Source organism: Drosophila guanche, unplaced genomic scaffold (assembly GCF_900245975.1).
Source record: "Drosophila guanche unplaced genomic scaffold, DGUA_6, whole genome shotgun sequence".
Taxonomy (NCBI): Eukaryota; Metazoa; Arthropoda; class Insecta; order Diptera; family Drosophilidae; genus Drosophila; species Drosophila guanche.
The window spans coordinates 3309232-3329717 of NW_022995746.1; the positions used below are offsets into that span (position 1 = coordinate 3309232).

Genomic DNA, 20486 nt, shown 5'->3' on the forward strand with positions numbered 1-20486 from the left:
AAATTTGTTGTTGCTAACCCATTGCGGATTATTTACACTTACAATAAATATAATTGCAGTGAGTGCCATTTTTTTATTGCCCATTTTTACTGATTTGATATGCGTTCGACAATGCCATTGCCGTTATAATGAGAGAGCGGAAGAGTGAGAGAGGGACCGCTAAGGTCAGTAACAGCGAGCCAAGCAAGGTGGTGTTTTCCTCTCTTTCCTACCGAATCGCAGCGAAGTTTGCAGTTGAATTTGCGGTAAATTAAGCACCGAAGAGAGAGCGCGTTGCAGTATACACCACCTTGCGTAATTTCATCTTGAGCACACAACAAAGCGATAGAGAGTGCGATTACCCATTGCTATTGTAAATTACATACTAATAAGTCGCAAATATTTGCCACTGTCCCCAGATACCCAAGGCAAACAGACGTCCGTCGCAAATTTTTCGACAGTCTCTCTCTCTCTCTCGTTCTCACTCTGCACTCAACGCATTAAAAGCGTAAATTTGGATTACTCTTCGGCAAGCTTAGGCTGCCGCGTGCAGAAAGCAGGTAGCTGGCTGTTGAGGCTGAGCATGAGGGTGGGTACAGGTCGTGCCAAAAGCATGCAACCGAACAGAAAACGAAAGTGAAATGTGAATGTGTTTGCAGCAGTATCATTTCTTGGATATGAAATCTACCATCGTAAAGATATTTCGCATTTTTTAGAAAACTTCTTACAGTGTAGATTTGAGGCAGTTGAAAGATATCAAAGCGTGTATACGCGCTCCCACGTAGATGCCAACATTGTGTAATACTAACGTTCTAGACTTTTGTTTTTGGCTAATCACTAATTAAAAAGCAATTCGAGTAACATTTATCTGGTCCCCATGACTACTACCCCTGGGTAGAGCCCCATGCCAGATAAGATTTATATGAGATGTAAACATACAAGCAAACATACTTGAGAGAGTGTAGGCGACTCTCTTCGCCGAGCGCCAGTCGAGTGGTTCAGATAAGCAAACCGTTTCCTTTTACCGGAATCAACTCAATGGATGAATGAGTAAGAATTATTTAACAGTTATTTCGTGAAAATGAATTGCATACTTTTTGTAAAATTCGATATTTAATTTAACATTCTTATTACTATTAAACTTACTAAACTAGTTAAACTAGCAGTTGCACTCACACACACATGCGTACGCCTTAAATGTGTGTGGAAATGTGATGGCCATTGGCTATGGCCGAGCCCTTGGCCACATCCCCGTCGTCCACATAGCCGAGTTGGCGTTGCACGGACGATTTACGCCGGTTGCGCGTCTCGGGCAGCAGGGGCAACGATATTAAACCCACAAATATGGAGGCACCGGCAAAAACCCACAAGTACAGCACAAGGCCAGGAGCAATTGAGGTCTTGACCGCATTGAACGCCTGCAAACACATAGAAGAAATTGGAAGCATAATTAGTATGCATTAGTATGCACGTTTCTGTGGCAACACTCACCTCAATCATGCCGAAAAGCAGCAGCCAGGAGAAGGCCGAGGCCAGCGAGTACAACACATCGTGCAGCTGTGCCAAGTATAAGGGAAATTAGGACTTTCGATGAAGACTGCCTTGAGGGCCGAGACTTACCTTTGTGGGCAGCACTTCGCTGCTGACAACCGCCGCCAGTGGGTACAGACCAAAGCTGACAAACAATAGTTGGAGGGCCAGCAGGAAAATGGGCAGATAACGCTCACACCACACATTGCCCAAGAGCCAATCGCGGCCAAACTGCTTGAACAGGGCCAGGGCGATCACCGCCCCAGCAGACATCAGCGAGGAGAGGCAAAGGAGGAGCTAAAATATCGGGAGAAAGAGAGTCAGAAAGAGAGAGAGAGAGAGAGGCTGAGAGGCAGTTAGCAAACCTTTCGCGGCAGCCCAGGACCAGCGACACGTGCCAGCAGCGCACCCACACATTGTGCACCAGCCAGCAGCACGTAATTCGTCTCCATGGAGTAGCCAGTGCGTCCCAGGAAATCCGCGGCATAGTTAAGCTCCACAAAGACGCCGCTCAGCTTGGCGCAGACGGTGAGCAGAAAGCTGACAAAGATCAGGCGCACAATGTAGCTCTGGGGCATGGGCGCGGTGCCAATGTTCTTGCCCAGGCACTGCATCTCGGCCTTGAATTCCTCCAACTCCCCCACATACTCGGGCTTCTCCCGATCGTCCATGTCGCGAATGCCGCGATACCAGCGCAGGGACTTCTCCAGGCAGGCCACATTCTCGTTGCGCATATAAAAGTGCGGACTCTCCTGGACAAAGGGGAAGCTCATCGTAAACACAAAGGACACAGCACAGCCGAAAATGTTGACCAGGTCGTAGGGCACATAGAAGCCAAGGACAATGCCCAGCAGGATGCCCGTGGTGCGCCACAGTTCGATGGTGAAGGTGAGCCGTGCGGCCTTCTCGCGCGTCTCCGAAATTTCGTTAATGAAGATGGGCAGAACGACAAAAGCGGCGCCAGCTGCCACACCGGAAAACATGCGTGAGGCATAAATGTGCACAATGTCGAAGCCAAAGTGGATGCAAAACCAACCGAACTGGAAGTGGAAGTCGAGACTCTAATCGCTTAATAAACTCAATTTCTGGACTCACAATTTGCAGCATTCCGGAGCAGAGCAGCACGGACTTGGGTCCGATGCGCAGGGCCAAAACACCAGAAATTAAAGCTCCAATTGCCGCACTTAGGAAGAGATATCCCGTCAGCCAGGCCGTGCCCGATGGATCCGTGGCCTTGTTTAGCGGCGTTTTGGTCTCCGACTCGTAGAGGGACATGTGAGCCGGTGTAATGCCAAACATGAGCCCAAAATTGAAGCAAAGCAGGTTGCCTGAGTGGGGGGGAGAGCAGTGCATAGCACACCTGGGGGTAAGTGGTTGACAGAGTGCAGCATGGCAGCCTTCCTCGGCACTCACCAATGGCTGTGGCAACGCTCTGTATGGCCAGGCCACCGACATTCGTGGGTAGGCACATGATGATGATGATTCAGCTGCTGCAGGCTGCCAGGGCCAATTCCAGTTTCAGTTCCTTTTTGTGCTGGTTTTCCCGAACCCAATAATCCTGCAACGCACTGCCACACGTTAGCTACAATGAGAATCGGTGAATGGATGCTGTGCGGGTATTTATGGCCATGGGGATAATGGCTGTTATCTTTTATCTGTTATCTGTTATCTTAACGTGGCAACAGATAAGAGCGCGTACCCAGAAAAACGGAGAAAACGTTGCTGCCCGCAGCGTTATGCGCAACCCAATTGAACCCAGTCGGGCAGACAACCGTGACCGGAGCGGTGTATCCCACTTGTTTATGTTCAAAAGTGAGCAATAGTATCTCTATGCAGGCATATATTTGCCCAACGTGAGTCCACACAACACAATGATTCGGTTCAGATAAGATGTGAAAACTGTCTGCGGCCTGCTGTCTGTCCCGGCCGATGATGAGGCAATCCAAGACGGATGCGATCGGATGTCGGGCTCGAGGCTGCGCTAGGGTAACTCACAGCGACAAACAGTTTTGTTAATTGAAATGCGAATAACACATGGAAATCAATTAAAAGCAATTGTAGAGCAATTGAGCGGGCAAACGAAAAAACGATCAGCTGCAGGGCTTGTGTTTCCAAATGCAATTGATTACTTTTTATTTTTGAAAATTAACAGACAGTCCGCTTACCTACTCGATACTATATCGATATAGTGGTGCCGATAGCACTAGCTACGATCTCAGACACACCACCAAAGCTGGCTGCTATGAAACGGTGGACAGCTGTAGCTTTTTAGTGTTTTTTGCTTTTAACTCTTTGTATGTTCAAACAAGAACACTGTGATATATCTTTATCAGCTTTCAAAAAATGTTTATCACAAAATCGCCAAATCCATTCGATACCATACCGACACGCACGTATCGATATCGATTGCTACGATCGCAGCCATACCATAGCTGATTGCTTTAAAACGATAAACAGCTGCAGCCCGGAAATTTTGTTTGTAAATTGTCTTAAATTGTTTGCGTGTTTAAGCCATAGCAAGAAAAATGGCAAACGGCAAACCTGAAGAATGGGTAGACATTTTTGCAGCAAACGAAGTCATTTGGGTGTCCGTGTTACACGGTGCCCGGGAAAAACAGAATGCCTGGCGCACACAAGGCTTAGTGCTGGGCCAAGCAACGAGGTAAATTGTGGACAAAAACGAACGCGGCCATGAATTAACATTTCCTCCAATTTTAGGCACATGGATGATACAATCCACTATGCAGTAAACAAAGAGCACTTGGAAAAACGGGAACGCGACAGGAGCACAGAGGAAATCCTTAAGCAGCGCGTGCAGCGCTGCCTACAGACAATTAACGAGAGTCGTCGCCGTAGCACCGGAAAACCCATGGAGTTTAAAATGCCGTCGCCCAGCTCATTTGAGCCTAGTTGCCATGGCTGCTATGAGAGCTGCAAGTACGATGAATTAAGTTTAAGCGATTTGCAAAAATTACGATTTGGGGGAGCTAATGAAAATGTGACGCGTAATCCAATCCCACGCAATGCAGCCACAGGACCGACAGAAGCTGCCGATAGTCGTGTCAGCGGCAGACAAGTTCAGACTGCCGCAGTGGAATCGAATCCGAATTGGTTGGGCTTTCGCACTGCACGCGAACAACAAGAATTGGATGATCTAAAGGTATGCCTTTGGCTGTGCCATCGATGAAACATTTTGTTCAAGCGTACTTTTTCTGTTGCAGAAAAATAAACCCCATGGTGTCAGCTTGCAGCCAACGGCCGCGCCAGCCGATTTAATGAATTACAGAAAGAAAAAACTCGGTGGACGCCGCACTGTTCACTCAAACTATGTGCCGCCCATGGAGCAAGGGCAGGGGCAACATGAAACCCACAGCACTGGGTGAGAGAGAAGAATTTGCACATGTCAAAATATTTGTATTAATTCCTGTGCCACAGCAGCTCCAATGGCAGCGACACTCCAGCCTCGCTGTCACATCTCGACGCGCAAATGGTCGAGCAAATAATGGGCGAGAGTCTGCAAAATTCCAAGAATGTCGGCAAGTGTATATCCCATGCGTGTTTTCGAGTGTAGGAATTTGAATATTCGATTAAATTGTAGCCTGGGAGGATATTGCCGGCTTGGAATCGGCAAAAACCGCATTCATGGAGGCCATCATACTACCGCTGCGACGTCCCGATTTGTTCACTGGCGTACGCTCGCCCCCACGTGGTGTGCTGCTGTTTGGTCCGCCCGGCACCGGCAAGACACTAATTGCTAAAAGTATTGCCTCGCAGGCCAAGGCCAAGTTCTTTGGCATCAAGCCCTCCACACTCACCTCCAAGTGGGTGGGCGAGGCCGAGAAGCTGGTAAAGACTTTGTTTGCCGTCGCCATTGTCCATCAGCCTGCAGTGAGTTGAATAAATTCCCTGAATTGATGCTTTATTAATCCCCGAACTGCACTTGGCAGATAATCTTTATCGATGAGGTTGACTCTCTGCTTTCGAAGCGTTCGGGCAACGAGAACGAGAGCACATTGCGCCTGAAGAATGAGTTCCTGATACATTTGGATGGCGCTGCCACCAACGATGAGCAACAGATACTGGTAATCGGTGCCACGAATCGTCCCCAGGAGCTCGATGAGGCTGTGCGTCGACGCTTTGTGCGCCGCTTGTACGTGCCACTGCCCACCAAGGAGGCGCGACAGCAAATCATTGAAAAGATAATCGCACAAGTGACGCACAGTCTTAGCTCAGCGGAGTTCAGCGAGCTGGCCTCGCTCACGGATGGCTATTCGGGCGCTGATGTGGACAGTCTGTGTCGCTATGCATTAAGGGCGCCACTGCGTTCGCTTAGCCTTGCACAAATGGAGACGGTGCAGCTGCATGAGGTAATACTTACAGCGATTTCTCCTCCTAGATTTACTTACAGCTAGAGTTTGTTTCATTTTGCAGCTGCCTGCCGTCACCATGGAGGACTTTAAGCAGTCGCTGAAAGTAATTTCCAAAAGTGTTTCGCAGGAGGATTGCCAACGTTTCGATGAATGGAATGCATTGTATGGCAACAGACACTGAAATGAAGAGTGCAAAGCAGACTCGTTCCAAATGTTTAAGTATTTCCTTAGTTTCTTGAGTTTTCTTGCTATTATTTTGCTTTTAATAATACTCTGGAAAGTATGCATAAACACGAAGTAAGAACTATTGATTAAATGTACAACGAATTTTAATTAAAAACGAGGAGGAACGCTATGAGACGCTGGAACGCGTCACAATTTTATAACCGGTACATAATGTAATGTAGTGTAATGCTATGTAATTGTACATTTTACATTGTCAGCTACATAATCAAGTACATCACTTCTCTCGCTGCTGGAAAGGGGTGGGAGTTAGGCACTGGACGTACATTTTGTTATTCTGGCTAAAACAATGATCCGATCTGCACATAATTCGGGGATCTGATAGATATGGGGATTATCCACGGAACTGTGTTTTTATTTTTCTTCTATCTTGAAAATCGTGGATGCAGTAGATTTTCGCTCTTTTGTGTGTGCGGAAGAGGGCGACACGAAATTTGAAACACACTTGTAACAGTGTGATATCACAGCAATGTCGATGCAAAATTTGGTTGCTGTTGCTTTTACAGTCTCTGATATATAGGCGCTCACCGAGACGAACGGACAGACAGACGCTTGATGCTAATCAAGAATAATATAGACTTTATGGGGTTGGCAACGTTTCCTATTTACTCTTCGAGTAACGGGTATAATTGGCTCCGTTTCTTTTGTTTGTTGGTTGAAAAACTCACAGCACATCGAAATTACGGTCGTATACTTAGGAAGTCCGACACTTGCTTCGCTCTTAATTAACTAACTAACTATTTACAGAAGTTTAACGAGTGAACAATGCAAACTTTTCCTTATACCTAGAGCCAGACAGCTAGACAGGAGATGTTTATGGCTACAATTTATAGGAAAAACCTTTTCACATTCATTCATTAATATAGGAATAAAACTGGCTAAACTACACTTACTAACTAACTAGTTAGGGGAACTTAAGGACTATCCTTATTCTCTTTAATCGGCGGAAATACGTAATCATCACTCAGACTGTTGATGTCCACATATGTGGTCTTTGGGCTCAACACCCTGTACAGGGCATCGAATGTTGGTCGCTCCTCGGGCTCCTCCAGCCAACACTGCAGCATTATCGTGTACACTTGTGGCGTGCAAATGTCCGGCCGCTGCAACCGATTGCCCGCTAGGAGGAATGGTATAAGCTCGCTGTTGCTTATCGTTGGATAGGGTGAGGCGCCGAGCGTGCCAATTTCCCACAGCACCACGCCATACGCCCAAATGTCACTCTTGCTCGAGTACACATTGTCTCGTATGGCCTCGATGGAGAGCCAGCGCAGTGGCAGCTACACGCAGGATGCAGGATACAGGATACAGTAGGGAAGATACATGCATGCAGGATGTGTGTATAATTGTGTGGAATAAAATGCTCACCTTGCGCGTTTTTGTGTTCGTGTAAATGCCATGCCGGGACAGACCGAAATCGGATATTTTTAAGGTCTTGTTATTGTCAATTAGCACATTGCGAGCAGCCAGATCGCTGTAATGTTGTCAAGGATTAAAAACCGAGCTTAAGCGTTAAACGAAATGCCCCTGCCCACCCACTCTTACCGGTGTGTAATCTCCTGTTCTTCGAGGAAACGCATGCCGTTTGCTATCTGCAAGGCAAAGTTGTGCAATTCTCTGTTGTCGAGGATGTACTCAAAGGGCTCCTCATCCTCCACAATCGTATACGTTGCTGAAAGTGCACACAAGACAAACAAACAAACAAACAATGAAGTATCCTGCTTGTGCATAAATCGGTATAACTTACTTTCGGCATACGAGGGTATGGGCTGCCGTCCAGCAGTCGGACCCAAACCATTCGCAGTGGAGTTCTCAGAGCTTTGCAGCTCTATGCTCTGGCTGGATGCCTTCAATTCGATATAGTTGACGCTCTGCGATTTGGGTAGTCCAGCTGCAGAGTTGGTTGAGCCGCCACCAGCAGAGGTCCTGCCAATGGGCTTGCAACTGGTATAGTTGGCATTTCGAAGCTTCAATTTTCCAGCCTCCTGACGCACTGCACGCAAATAGCTAAGCTGGAAGTTCAAAGGGAAATTCTCGAAAAAATTTGATTAAATTAATGGGGAAGCTTACCAAATTGCCTCGCCCCACATACTCCATGATCATGAGGTAGGGCGCCTTGATGGTGGAACAGCCCAGAAAGCAGACAACATTATGATGAGTGCCCACGCCCTTGAGCATTTCAATTTCGGCCAGAAACTCGGCAACCTCATCCGCCGTGGGATTAGCTGATAAAAATGGGAAATTAAGTGTCACGTGATAATAGTGGGTGGTGCTGGTACTCACGTTTTAGCTGCTTCACGGCCACAATTGTTGTGCCACGCATGCGTCGCAGGTTGATGGCCGTTGCCTCGTGCACCCGTCCGAAGGCGCCCTCGCCCAGCATGCGTCCCATGTGTATGGCCGAGTGTGGCACCTCGAATATATCGGCCAGACCCAATGCCTGTGACTGCTGAGTGGGATGTGGGAGTCGGGCATGGAAAGGTTAGCACCAAGAAGCTTACACCAAAGCAGGGGGAATGCTGCACTCACCTCCACATACTTGTCCACATAGTTGATGTTGTCCTCCATGCTGCAAATTGGAAATTGGAAATAGAATGAAGAGAATGGGCATTGAAATAAGCATCGCACTCACTCGATGGCGGAGGTGGCAAAGGTTTGCAGGTAAGTCTCCTCCTTCTGCAGCTTTGCCTTGGTCCGGGCACGTCGACGGCGCATCAGGAGCAGTGAGAGTCCAGCCAGTATGACGGCAATCAGCATGGCGCTCATTATGATAATTGAATTGCTCTATGGGTAAAACAATGAACAATCTCATAATATGATTCTCCTGACTGTCTGTCTGTTGCTTACCACATTATCCTCGTCCGTGAGCACTATGGGATTCGCAGGCACTGCAAATATCAATTAATTTCTGCTTTAAGTCCATGTTTGTGAGTGTAGGAGTAGAAGCATCCTACCTGGCACCTTGGTTACGCTGCGTGGCCCCTCACAGCCAGACGTATCCATGATGACGGCCTGCAGATTCAGTGAGGCCTTCTCTTTAAGCTGCGCTCCCAGCGGTAGCCTCAGGTTTCCCTCGAAACCCTTTGGCGTTGGCTTGAAATTCAACTCACTGAGATTATAGACTCGAATCAGCAAATTCTTGAGCACTCCGCCCCAGGGCAGTGATGGATTCATTTCTTCATTTATTCTACAAAACGACAAAGAAAATTTAATTTTCAGAACCTTAACTCTTGACTCTTGAGTCTTGCTGACAGCAGACTGCAGGAGTCAAGGAGTCAAGTTGATTACACTCCTTTAATAACACTTTGCACACATAACACAATGCACACTTTGGCTTGCTCTTAAAGTGCAAAAAACTAATACAAAACTTTGGACTGGCAGGCAAACACCCGCAGGTTTGGCCGTGCCCTCGGTGTGACTCACCTTAATTGCATTTTGTAGGAACGCAGCGTATCGTGCAGTTGGCTCGCCTGCTCCTTGCGCAACTGCTCGCTGGCCTGGATGGAAAAACTGATGTTGATGGTGTCGTTGGTGAGCATTTTGGCTGCAGTCAGCACTTTGGGCGGGGTCGGCGCCAGCTGGCAGGAGCACTTTCCGGCCACACATTCTACGGGAATAACAGAAAAGTTAGCTGGCTCATAGTTCAGAGCGCGCTAGCAACAATTTTGCTTGGCACGCACGTGGAATAAAGATGCGAGTGGAGCGCCGGACCAGGGCATTTGATGTTTCCACGGTGACTTTGTAGTGGCAGCCGAACATGTAGTTGCAATCGACGGACTCCACGTTCAGATTGGGGTTGAGCGGCAGGTAGACATAAGTGGATGGCTTCTCCTTGATGCCGTATTCGCTGCACGGCGCATCCGGACATCGTGTGTTGTTCACGGCACTGACAAGGACATTGTAGGAGGTGCCTGGCAAAGAGCACGCAATTAAATTGTGGATCATCACCAAACGGATTAACTCACCTTCGGGCAGGTTGTCCTGCCAGCGCACCTGTATGCGCGGTATCTTCTCCATGTACAAAGTGACGTTGGTGCTCAGTTCCGTTATTTCCCCAGATGGCATTGTCTGTGTGGACACACACAAGTGATGAACATTATGCTACACAAACACGATAATAAATACCCACATTGATGCGCATTCTGGTGCCTGCAGTCTCCCCTCTTGGCTGTGCATCTGATGTTATTTGGCCCTCATTGCTGCTGCTGCTGCTGCTCGTTTCGGACATTTTTAATTGAACATTTGGCTGGGGGCTCTCCGAAATTGTAACCATTGTAGTGCTCTCCACTGCAGTGGCATGTGTACTGGCACATGTCCGCACCAATATCAGCACGAGCACCACCCATTCCTGGATGGTGATGCTAATGCCAATTGTATGAGAGAGCCGCATTTTGAGAGTTTGATCTGCTCATAGTTATGTGTGTGTATTGGGTTCACTGCAAGGCAAAATGAAACAAAGGCAATGAAATCCAATACGAATTTAGTTTGGTCATACAGTTTTCATATAATAAATTGCAATACTGTATGATTATACGTATCCAGGAATGCCTCTAGGGGGCTAAGCTGTTGAGCTAATTAAATCTATTTGCCTAGACTGAAGGATAGACAGATAAATGGATGGTTTTCCAACAACTGATTAATGCTGAACAACAACATTTGGCGTAGTAAGAGCAAGGCACTGGGAATTGTAAACGACTGATGTGCGTTTACTGTTATGTGCAGAGCATGCAGGGATCAATGTAAAGGTTCGAGCGGGACAACTAGTGTACACAGCAATATGTGTGCGGTGCATTCCTGATCTGCTACCTGCTTTCTGCTGGGTTCTCTCTCCCAAAGCTTTGAGCACTCTCTTGCAAAAAAGTTCGTAGTGGCAAGTCGTAAAAAAAAGTTTAAGAAAGAAAAATAAAAAGGAAATTATTTTAATATTAAATTTCGAGGAAAACCAGCCCGAAACATAAACAAAAAAAAAAGTGCACTGAAGCACAATAAATATGTATATGTATTGTTATATGCTAAAATTTTACAGTTGGGGTGCTCTAGCTCGACAGAAGCAACAGTGATAGAAAAATGTGCAGCAACAGGAGTTAAAAAATGTTCGAACAGGATGCAGTGATGTGCACGCAACCTCCCCACGCCAACCCCCCTTTACGACAGTCTGTACCGTGCAAGTGACGGATCTGATGGTTTTACGTGTGATATGGCTGTCACGTGCTTACGCCGTCTGTTCAGAGCTGTTCCTCAAGGTTTCTGCCACGTGATAAAACAGCTTGTTTGTTGCAACATTAATCCACCCTTGTTTGAGACGACTGACTGTCTGCTCGTGGAGCTATGCCCCTTAGCCCACCATCGAGGCGGTGTACTGCAAGAATCGAGCTACTTACACCGAAAACTTGACCTCTCCTTAAACCCACTGCACGGGGATGTGACGTCCATTTTAATGTTCATTTTCCTCTGAGTTATGCATATTTTATCAAACCTTCAAACGCCTTCAGGCCTGCAGGTGATGCACAAGCTGAGACCATTGTTTGTCTTGCAAGTGAGAGCAAAAGCGCTGAGGTTCGTTGGGTTTCAGTTCCCAGAAGAGTGTAATCAGGCAACAAATTTGTCTGTTGTCAGTTCTTTACTATGCAAAGTAGCTTCTCAGAATTGCATGCTCCCCTTTTATGCTTTTGCCTCTTTAGGGTCCATTCCATCTAGCATTCCATCTCAGCACCTCTAAGCCAAAAGTACCTGAACATTTTAACGAAAAACAACTCTACTTTTCGTTCAAAGATTCTAAGTAGATTATATATTTTCGCTCTCATTTTGAGACAGAATTTAATCAATAATACTCTTGATGGGTTGTTTTCGTACGCCATTGAGTCGAAGCTGAAATGTCATTTGCCATATGCCTGTGGGCGGTGGCGGTAGTTCGACTTACACAGGGTTTGCCCAGCCCCCAAATACCTTTAACATTCCCATCAAAATGCTAAACGTTCCTGTTACGACCGTAATGCCCAAAATGCGAGCACAAAATGTGTCATTAAAATGCGAATGCAAACAAAGTCAGAGAGAAGACACAAGGACAGGAGTGCGAGAGAGAGAGAGAGAGGTGGGAAAGTGAGAGAATGAGATGCAAACACTAATTATCAAATTTCCGGGCAATTAATTAGAGGGCCTTCCGTGTGCATTGTGTCGTATTGGTGTCGAATTACAACGATTGAGCGTCATTTGTCCTTGTGGCGACATAAAAGCTTTGGTTTTCATGAGGTGTGAGAGGTCAAACATATTTACCGCAGATTTAATATGTATTTCATATAACAAATTACAAACTAATAAGATCAATTCCTAATAAGCAGCCAGCCAGCCCATTCTCTGCCAAACATTTCTCTTTGTCAGGAGTTTGTGCAAAATTCATTAGAGAAGTAAAACTCGGAAGTTGACTGCACACAAAGTTACACAGTTGTTGACAAAAACAAAAGCTCGTCATGGGTAAACACAACTCTTTACAGCTGATTGCACACTAGCTCATACATACATATGAGTGTGCCTGTTGGAGATGCACACGGGCTGGGCACGAGGGAGCACAATTGCCCCTTCCAATACCATGTTCCAGTGCGTTTTGGTTGCATCGTGCTGCACGGTGCGCGTCTCGTGTCACACGCTCATCTCTAGCGCCCATTAAAGTGTCTTTCGCTCTCTCTCTCTCACTTCTTTCTCACTTCTTTCTCACTTCTTTCTCTCTTATCTTTGCCCATTATAAGCACCTCTCCTGATCATTACGGCACCCATCATCGTTGCCATTGTGTTGACAAGACTTTGGCCATGGACTTGCTCGTACATTGGCAATTTGCCTAAGCGACCCAAAGTAGCCTGCTCGACCTGAGTGCTTTGGGTTTTAGAGTGGTCAAGTCTGAGTGGTAATGACTGAAGTGTGGCTGATGTTCAAACAAAAGCACTCGAATTATTTTGATATAATTTAATATGAATATTAACATCTGCCAGAGCTTTGCGACAGTTCTGCTTTAACATGGCAAATTATATACATTTTCTCCAAAGAAAAATATGTTGTGGCCCAGTGGCCACAGCACAACTGTGCGGATATTACGAGGATTTCTGGTAATCAAAACCATATTACCGCATGGGAAATTAAATTCTGGCCTGGCAAACACACAGCGGCTGCTCGTTTATGAAATTAAATGTGTAGCGTAGCGTAATTAGTGCACACTCCAGCAAAGTGATTCCCACTCTGATTAAAGTACACCAAAATTAGTTTTAGAAATGCCACAAAACTAATCGACAGACATTACAGATTTATCGATAAGCAGTGAATAAAGTTTCTATTAGAAATGATGGAAACCCCCACAGATAAAGGCAGGACACACCTGCTGGCTGCTACCTGTTACACCTGCTGGCCCGCAGTGTTTATCGATTGTCCACAAATAAACGAATAATAAAACTAATGCTAGCAGTGGCAGTGGCAGTGGCAGGACGCTTTCTTTGCATAACGATGTGTCAGCAATCCCCCCAAATGGTATCCATAAATAATGAACAAATATATAAGAGTGGGTCCCACTCCCAATCGCATTCAAAAAATAACAATCAGAATGATTCAGCAGTTCGGGCTTTATATTAAATTTATGCTTAGACTATTCTCCCGCAGTATCTTGAAAAGCCATTTTCAGTTTTGGCTGCGGAAAAGGTGGCAAGTTGGCCTGGGACTTCGGAGCACGGACTTTTGCACGTGTCTGACGCGTTGCCAGCCACTTAACGAGACAAACATCCGACGTGGGTTGGGATTAATGTACGCGCTTATAAATGATAATACCAACAGAGCTAATTGTTGACATGACATTAGCGGAGGGAATGGCAAACGGCAAACGGCAAAAGGCAGGCGCTCTACCAGGTGAAAGCCGGGTCATAAATCAAGCCATGTCAGCGTCATTTTTATGGGCTACAAGCTTTAGGGGAGTGTTTTGTTTTGGTTTAGCGCCAGCAGCAACCAGGCCACCGCCCCCCCCAACAACAGTGGACAAAACAAGAACTAAACACTGAACTTTATTCGCCAAGGTTGCAAGAGCAACATCCTACTAGCAGCTTAATCATACATGGAGCGCCCTTTGGTCTCCTCCACAAACACCACCACATAGAAGAGACACAGGGCACAGACAGAGGCGCTGAACCACATGGTGGCTGCGAGGCCAAAGTGGAACATCATCAGCGGAAAGGTCTTCAGCGAGGTGAAGGCAAAGAAGCTCAGGCAGCCCAAGCAAATGCTGGTGGCCACCGCGCGAATCTTCTGCGGCAGCAGCTCCACCAGCACCACCATCGTGACGGAGATGACGCCCACATTGGCGATGAAGATGATCAGAGCCATCAGGCTGACGGGCAGCCAGGAGGCATAGGCTGAGAGATCAGCATCCGTTTCCTCCGCATAGAAGGCGTACAGCCCGAAGCCAGCGGCACCCAAGCCACTGCCCGCGCAGGACACCACCAGCAGGATCTTTCTGCCATAACGATCCACCAGATACATGCTGGCCAGTGTGCCCACAATCTGCACGGCGCCAATGATGATTGTGTTCGTGTTTGGGTCCAGCTGCGTGTGCACCGCATCGAAAATGTTGGACATGTAGTTGATGAAGGCAAAGGTGCCGGTAAAGATCTGAGCAATCATCAGCATCAGGCCCGTGGCCATGGCTTTGAGTGCGCGCTTGTTGCCTGTGTGTCAAAAGTGAATCAACCAAACTCCAACCAAAGTCTCGAATCTCCAATGAAAACTTACAAAAATCCGCCATGGAGAGGCCCACGTTGCCGGCATCCTTGCTGCGCTGCTGTATGGCCAGTCGCATTTCATCAAACTGCTTTTGGTACTCGCGTTCCTGCTCCTTGGTTACCTGTGGACCATCGCAGTGGCGGTAGTACTTGAGCGCCTTTTGGGCCTCCTCCTCGCGCGACCAGACGAGCAGCTGCTGCGGCGTCTCCGGAAAGCGCGTGGCCAGAAACAGATAGAGTACGGGCAGGCCCACCACGGCACAGGGTATGACGTGATAGGGTATGTGGGAGGCGACAATAAAACCCACCATAATGCCCGTATTCATGGTCAGGGTGAAGAACGAGCACAGACGCCCACGAATGCTGTCCGAGGAGCAAAAGGAAGAGCAGAAACAGAAACAGAAACAGAAACAGATGAAGGGCTTCTCTCGGCAACTAAAAACAATTCCACTTGATGGATGAATCGATGCGTAGGCTGGACAGAACAAGTACTTGAAAGCGAAGAGCTGATGACAGGGATATGGCATCACACAGACTCACACTCACCTGTTGTCGGCTATTTCCCCAATAAAAATGGGCAGCACCACGAACATGCCACCGCCAGTGAGGCCCGCGCACACACGCGCCACATACAGCCACTCGATGCTGCGGGCAAAGTAGAACAGGAACCAAATGCACTGTAAACGGAGGAGCACACGACACCTTAAGTTGGGGTCACCTTAGGTTGGGGAGCAAAACGCACCGTATTGGGCAGGGCCAGGGCATACAGCGACACCTTGCGCCCGAAACGATTCATCAAGAAGGAGAAGGAAAAGTTGCCGCTAATGCCGCCAAGGCTGATGGCAGCACCCAGCCATGAGGCCTGGCCCACATCGATGAAAAAGTCCAGCGGTGTATCCTGCTCGGAGAGCAGCTGCGGCAACATGGGTGACAGCCAGCCCAGGGCAATGCCATGGCAGAAGGTTATCAGCGTGGCTACAAGTAGATCAACAAATTACATCATCCGCATAATGGGCTCCACACTCATATGTGACACCCACTCAGGGAGGGGGTTTGCCAAGTCAACAGCTCAAGTAGCTCATTTGCATAGAGGCAGCGGAAGCACGAAATTGAATTTTGACCCGTCAAAGTCGTATCCTGGGAGCAGCAGGCAGTGTGGGGAAGCCTCAATGCTGTGCAAAGGCTTCATTAAATCTCAAAGTTCTAAGCAAACTTTGAGCCTTATTGAACCTGCCAGAGCATCGCACAAAACTTTCCATTCTTTAAGCGATTCCGTAGATCTTTTTTATCACATACCACTCAGCGTAACCAGCAGCTGGCGACGAAATTGCCACTCGAATATGCCCGATTGGAATATGCTGAGCAACATCTCGCAAATTTGTTTCTAGCCTAACTAACTTTTACTCCTTTATTTTAACAAACTATTCTCCACACTTTTGTATCACAGTTCGGTTCACACCTCAGACCGCTGTCTGCTAAGTAACTTTGAAACACTTTCTGGAAAATCTGAAACTGTGATATCCTCTTTCCATGCTCCAGTCTGACGTCTTGTGCCTTTGTTGGTGGTTCCAAAATGACTTGTGAAATAGCCTCCGGTGCCTCATTTATACTCGAGTGTGTCTCTGTACCATATCTCTCTCCTCTCGTATCTAAATCTAGGCGTAAACATTTACAAGTATTTCATCTAAAACAGCAAGGTATCACGCAGATGCTTCTTGGCTTGCTAAAAAGTGCTTTTCCCCACAGCTTTTTGGATTCTGTTGTTCTTTTTATCACTACTGCCAGTCGTATATCATACCCAGGTATATTGGGTAGTCAAAGTCAGCCGTCTCCGGTTCCTTGGTTACTATCTCAAGTTCGTGAAACATTTGACAACGGAACTGACGCCACTGGAAAACAGCTGCGGCTTCTCCGGTGTATGTGTGTGTGTGTGCGTGTGAATTTACCGTTTCAGCTGGAACTTTGATGCATGGCAAAAAAAGTTGCCCTGACCTAGGTGAATCTATGGTTGTGGTGGTGCCAGTTGTAGTTGTAGCACTACGCGTAGTGCTAGTAAATTCCGCCACTTGGAGTCACACTGTTGTGACTTTTAAGCAGCCTCCGGTGGTCACACTGTTGTGTGTGACCAGCGCAAACACTGGAAAGAGCTTTCGGTAGGGTTACGCCCGCTACTGTTAAATTTTGCATTTAATTAAGTTATTTTTGGTGACAGATTTTGAGCAGCTTTTTCCGGCTTGGGGCTTGGGGGCACGCACAGCAAACACTTCCGCGCTTTGACATTGATGTGGGCCTGGCAGTTAATTTTTAGCACACACAAAAGACAGACCAGCATGACCCAGCGGCATTTTTAGAGTTAATTTAATAGAAAATTCACTTGATGATCGGCTGAACGTGACAGGACTCTCAGGACTAATCATTTCCCATGGTATCCAATCGTTTATTGGCATTTTAACTGCGCTTGTCACATTGCCTATGATGTGACGCATTTCATCAGCAGATAAGTTCTTTGGGGGGTGGCAGGCAGCAGGCAGCAGGCAGCAGGGGCCTGGCATATACAGCGTATAAAGTTCATTTAAAAGTCGTGTGATAAGTCCAAAGAACATTGCAATCAATAAAACTGCGTAGGCAGCCAGCCGGCCAGCCAGCCAGCCAGCTAGAGGGCACAGCCAGAGACTTTTCCAGATATTATACACATTAAATACAGCTTATTGATAGCTTCCAATGGGTCGGGTCGGGCCGGGCCTTTGGCTCGCCGAGGATTGCCCATGTCTGGCCGGGGATGACAGCCTAAGCTGTGTCGTGGCACAGACCAAAGACGTTGGAGAGTCATAAATTAAATGCTTGTGTTTTAATCAATTGATAAGTTTTCCATCCATGCCAACTTAATGCGCGGGCAAACACAAATAAAAGACAAATATTCGATGAAAAGGGAACATTGGTGGACGGGGAATGCTCCACACTTTGATGGGTTTTTAGTGGTAAATGTTTGTTCAGACAAAGTTGCCTAAAGAAGATAAACGAAAGGTAAAAGAACTGGGCTTTAAATCATTTTCAGACCTTCTTCTGATCACTGCCAAGAGCAACGACTTCAAACCCTTATCGCGGGTCTGTTCCACACTTTCGAGCACTCAATGTCCCCCAACTTATGTGTTACTCTTTTTGTTTTGGGTTTGTTTTTGGCAGCGTCACTTTTAGCACTTCTCTCTAATCGTTATCGCGCGCGGCGCAGCACTCGATTTATTGATAAGTTCAATTTGTTTTCCATTTTACGCCAACTTGAACAAATTGTTTTGGTTTCTGCTGCTACGATGGGAAAATGAACACACAACCAGGCCAAACCCCAAACCGAATTCAACCTTTTTTTTCCAGCCATTTGTCGCACGAAAAAAGCTTCGTAAATGCTGCCCTCGATCATGGGAAAGTGATAAATTTAGCATTTATTGATGATGGATAGATACAAGGTATGGTGTTATACAAAGAACCGACTATTCTTGGCTTTTCTTTGTTTGTAGTATTTTATTTCGGTGCAGACTTTGGACGATAAGAGACTGGACAGGAGGACTGGCCAATAAACCAAAAAAAACCGTGGATGAATGGCCACAAATATGATATTTATACTATGAGAAATTGCCCCCTGCATTGCCAAGTTCATATTATTTGCGCGAACTTTTAACGAGCTTGTACTTGATGTCCATTTCCCCGTAAAACCTAAATAAACATGCGGGATTATGCCGAATCCAATGGGTTCATTCGCATGCAAACAAAAGGCAGCCACTGCGGCATTGGGCGAATTCTCTTTTATACTATTTATGCGCCACACCACACGGCTGCGGTTAATTAAAAAGAGAATTTTATGCGGCACACAGCATGCCCCGAAAGGATAACGAGTTCTTGTAAAAAAGTGCAGCGGAAACAGAAGCTTGCGACTGTGTGGGTACTTTGTAGAAAAGTTCAATGAATATTTGTAGGGTCTCAGTAGATTTGTATGTTCATCAGCGCCGAAGTTAGTTAGCAATAATTCTGCTCTAACTTTAGCAGCTTAAATGATTTTGCTACACAATTTTCAAGCAACTTCTAAACTAAACTTCAAGCAACTTCTCTATTTTTTTGCACTCTGCTGTCAGTCAGCAGCCATTACCATAGACTCCATTACCATAGACTGCACAGACTCTTGAATCTGTGTTAAATAACTGAAAGAGAAACGACCAACTGTTGGCACGAGTTTTCGAGGAAAGAACTGCCAAAAAAATGCTCGTAAAATTGTTAAATTGTTTGATTTTCGATGTCCATGTGTTAAAAGTCGCAGGCGGTAGGAGAGTGTGTTTGTGTGTGTGTGTGTGTGTGTGTGTGTGTGCGTGTGTGCGTATCCATGTGTCTGATTCTGATTGTCCCTGAGTTTTTTTGTATATTTATTTTTCATATTCACCCGCATGCGGTTGACTTTTAAAGCTTTTCCAATGTCTGCGAACGGAGTCGAGCCGCGCCGAATGGCAATGACTATTTGTGAAATAATTGATGAGATATGAGAAGCACGGCACTACGCTGCCAGTACGTATATAACGCCATTTGGCTGTATTTGTTAGATAGTAAATAAAAAGCCCAACAAAAAGAAAAGCAATAAATAAGCGTAAAAACAAAGAGAAGCCGAACTATGACGTCTAGCCAACATCTGTGCGAATTTTGTTTGGAGCTCGGTTTGTGGGCACTCAAGAATGTAACGAATAATACAAATACTAAATATGCTTGAGACGAACTATGCGGAGTGCACAGAATGTAGAAATTAGTCGGAGCAAATTATTCATTGGGTGAAAGGTTGTGTGAAATTTGAATATATGTGAAACAAATTTGTTGGTCTGGAGGAAACAATTTCTTTGTAGAAGAACGTTTAAGTTGAGACTTTTGGGGGAGTTGGCAGCTGCATTCAACTATTTATTTATTTATGTATTTATGATTGTACATAGGTACTTGCAAATGTAATTGCTGCCCAAAAGTCTGCCTAAGCCACAGGATTACTTTTGTGCACCATTTTAGGGAGTGCAAATAATTAAACAAAACTAATTGGAACAGGCCTTTTTGGGGGTGAAGTCTTTGAGCAAATTGCTGCATGTTTCGGGCCAATCTGGCCAATTGTTTGGCCCTCTTTGACTCTCTTTTGGGCCGCAATTATTTATCAATTGTAGCGCGTGTTTAAGTTGATTAAATGCGGCTACTTAATCATGTGCTGACTCTACCCTGTGTATACAGTATGTATGGAATTATTTTTTGGCTGCCTTTGTTGACCATGCTCTCAATAATAAATAACATACAATACATGCTCTTAAGCTGTAATAAAACAAAGTGTCGTGCGAGAGGGAGAGGCGCAATGCCGCAAGAGTGCGATAATTTTTAGTTCGATAATTAGTGGAGTAACTAAACTGACAAAAGTACTATGTGCCAAGGCACTACATATAAGGAAACCCAATCGCACACACACACAAAATACTATTGAACAAATGGCGACACTTTGCTTATCACTTAAAGTGTCCGCTGCCGAATACAACAACAACAAAAGAGAAGAAAAAATTGTGAAAAATATAACCATAACCGTAACTGTAACTGTAGCGATCGAAGCAC

General features: G+C 46.1%; 5 protein-coding genes across 8 annotated transcripts in view; 2 read left to right on the forward strand and 3 right to left on the reverse strand.

The window, feature by feature from the left end:
* Window positions 1–1070: 1070 nt before the first annotated feature.
* LOC117581757 (facilitated trehalose transporter Tret1) lies at window positions 1071–3351 on the reverse strand. 2 transcript variants are annotated; one of them, XM_034269158.1, is made up of 7 exons: window positions 3209–3351; window positions 2923–3091; window positions 2605–2837; window positions 1875–2549; window positions 1600–1806; window positions 1471–1536; window positions 1071–1397 (listed from the first exon to the last, which is right to left on the reverse strand). In XM_034269158.1, the coding sequence occupies exons 2-7, from the start codon at window positions 2978–2980 to the stop codon at window positions 1173–1175; spliced, it is 1464 nt and encodes a 487-aa protein (XP_034125049.1). In that variant the 5' UTR covers window positions 2981–3091; window positions 3209–3351; the 3' UTR covers window positions 1071–1172. The 2 variants fall into 2 exon arrangements, with proteins under 2 accessions (XP_034125049.1, XP_034125050.1); XM_034269159.1 differs by lacking the exon at window positions 3209–3351 and having other exon boundaries at window positions 2923–3099.
* The window catches only part of LOC117581754 (serine/threonine-protein kinase 10), a 22003-nt gene continuing 4502 nt past the window's right edge, over window positions 2986–20486 (forward strand). Inside the window, exon 1 of the mRNA XM_034269155.1 lies at window positions 2986–3016. The gene's annotated coding sequence lies outside the window, so the exon portion shown is untranslated. The remainder of the gene's footprint in view (window positions 3017–20486) is intronic.
* On the forward strand, window positions 3940–6262 carry LOC117581755 (fidgetin-like protein 1). 2 transcript variants are annotated; one of them, XM_034269156.1, is made up of 7 exons: window positions 3940–4171; window positions 4228–4669; window positions 4731–4888; window positions 4945–5045; window positions 5108–5397; window positions 5457–5876; window positions 5941–6262. In XM_034269156.1, the coding sequence occupies exons 1-7, from the start codon at window positions 4035–4037 to the stop codon at window positions 6058–6060; spliced, it is 1668 nt and encodes a 555-aa protein (XP_034125047.1). In that variant the 5' UTR covers window positions 3940–4034; the 3' UTR covers window positions 6061–6262. The 2 variants fall into 2 exon arrangements, with proteins under 2 accessions (XP_034125047.1, XP_034125048.1); XM_034269157.1 differs by having other exon boundaries at window positions 4948–5045.
* The window catches only part of LOC117581753 (platelet-derived growth factor receptor beta), a 16232-nt gene continuing 1936 nt past the window's right edge, over window positions 6191–20486 (reverse strand). Inside the window, exons 2-15 of one of the 2 annotated variants that reach the window (XM_034269154.1) lie at window positions 10252–10558; window positions 10088–10190; window positions 9803–10033; window positions 9546–9729; window positions 9077–9309; window positions 8970–9010; window positions 8755–8906; window positions 8652–8691; window positions 8406–8568; window positions 8193–8347; window positions 7870–8134; window positions 7668–7794; window positions 7491–7596; window positions 6191–7402 (exon numbers count right to left, since the gene is read on the reverse strand). In XM_034269154.1, coding sequence (XP_034125045.1) covers window positions 7037–7402; window positions 7491–7596; window positions 7668–7794; window positions 7870–8134; window positions 8193–8347; window positions 8406–8568; window positions 8652–8691; window positions 8755–8906; window positions 8970–9010; window positions 9077–9309; window positions 9546–9729; window positions 9803–10033; window positions 10088–10190; window positions 10252–10512 — 2427 coding nt within the window. In that variant the 5' untranslated portion in view covers window positions 10513–10558 and the 3' untranslated portion in view covers window positions 6191–7036. Of the gene's footprint in view, window positions 7403–7490; window positions 7597–7667; window positions 7795–7869; window positions 8135–8192; window positions 8348–8405; window positions 8572–8651; window positions 8692–8754; window positions 8907–8969; window positions 9011–9076; window positions 9310–9545; window positions 9730–9802; window positions 10034–10087; window positions 10191–10251; window positions 10559–20486 lie in introns of both variants that reach the window. The other variant, XM_034269152.1, reaches the window with a different exon arrangement.
* LOC117581758 (facilitated trehalose transporter Tret1) lies at window positions 14144–16437 on the reverse strand. Its single transcript, XM_034269160.1, has 5 exons — window positions 16170–16437; window positions 15616–15848; window positions 15420–15550; window positions 14884–15236; window positions 14144–14819 (listed from the first exon to the last, which is right to left on the reverse strand). Exons 1-5 carry the CDS (start codon window positions 16240–16242, stop codon window positions 14200–14202), a joined length of 1410 nt encoding a protein of 469 aa, XP_034125051.1. The 5' UTR covers window positions 16243–16437; the 3' UTR covers window positions 14144–14199.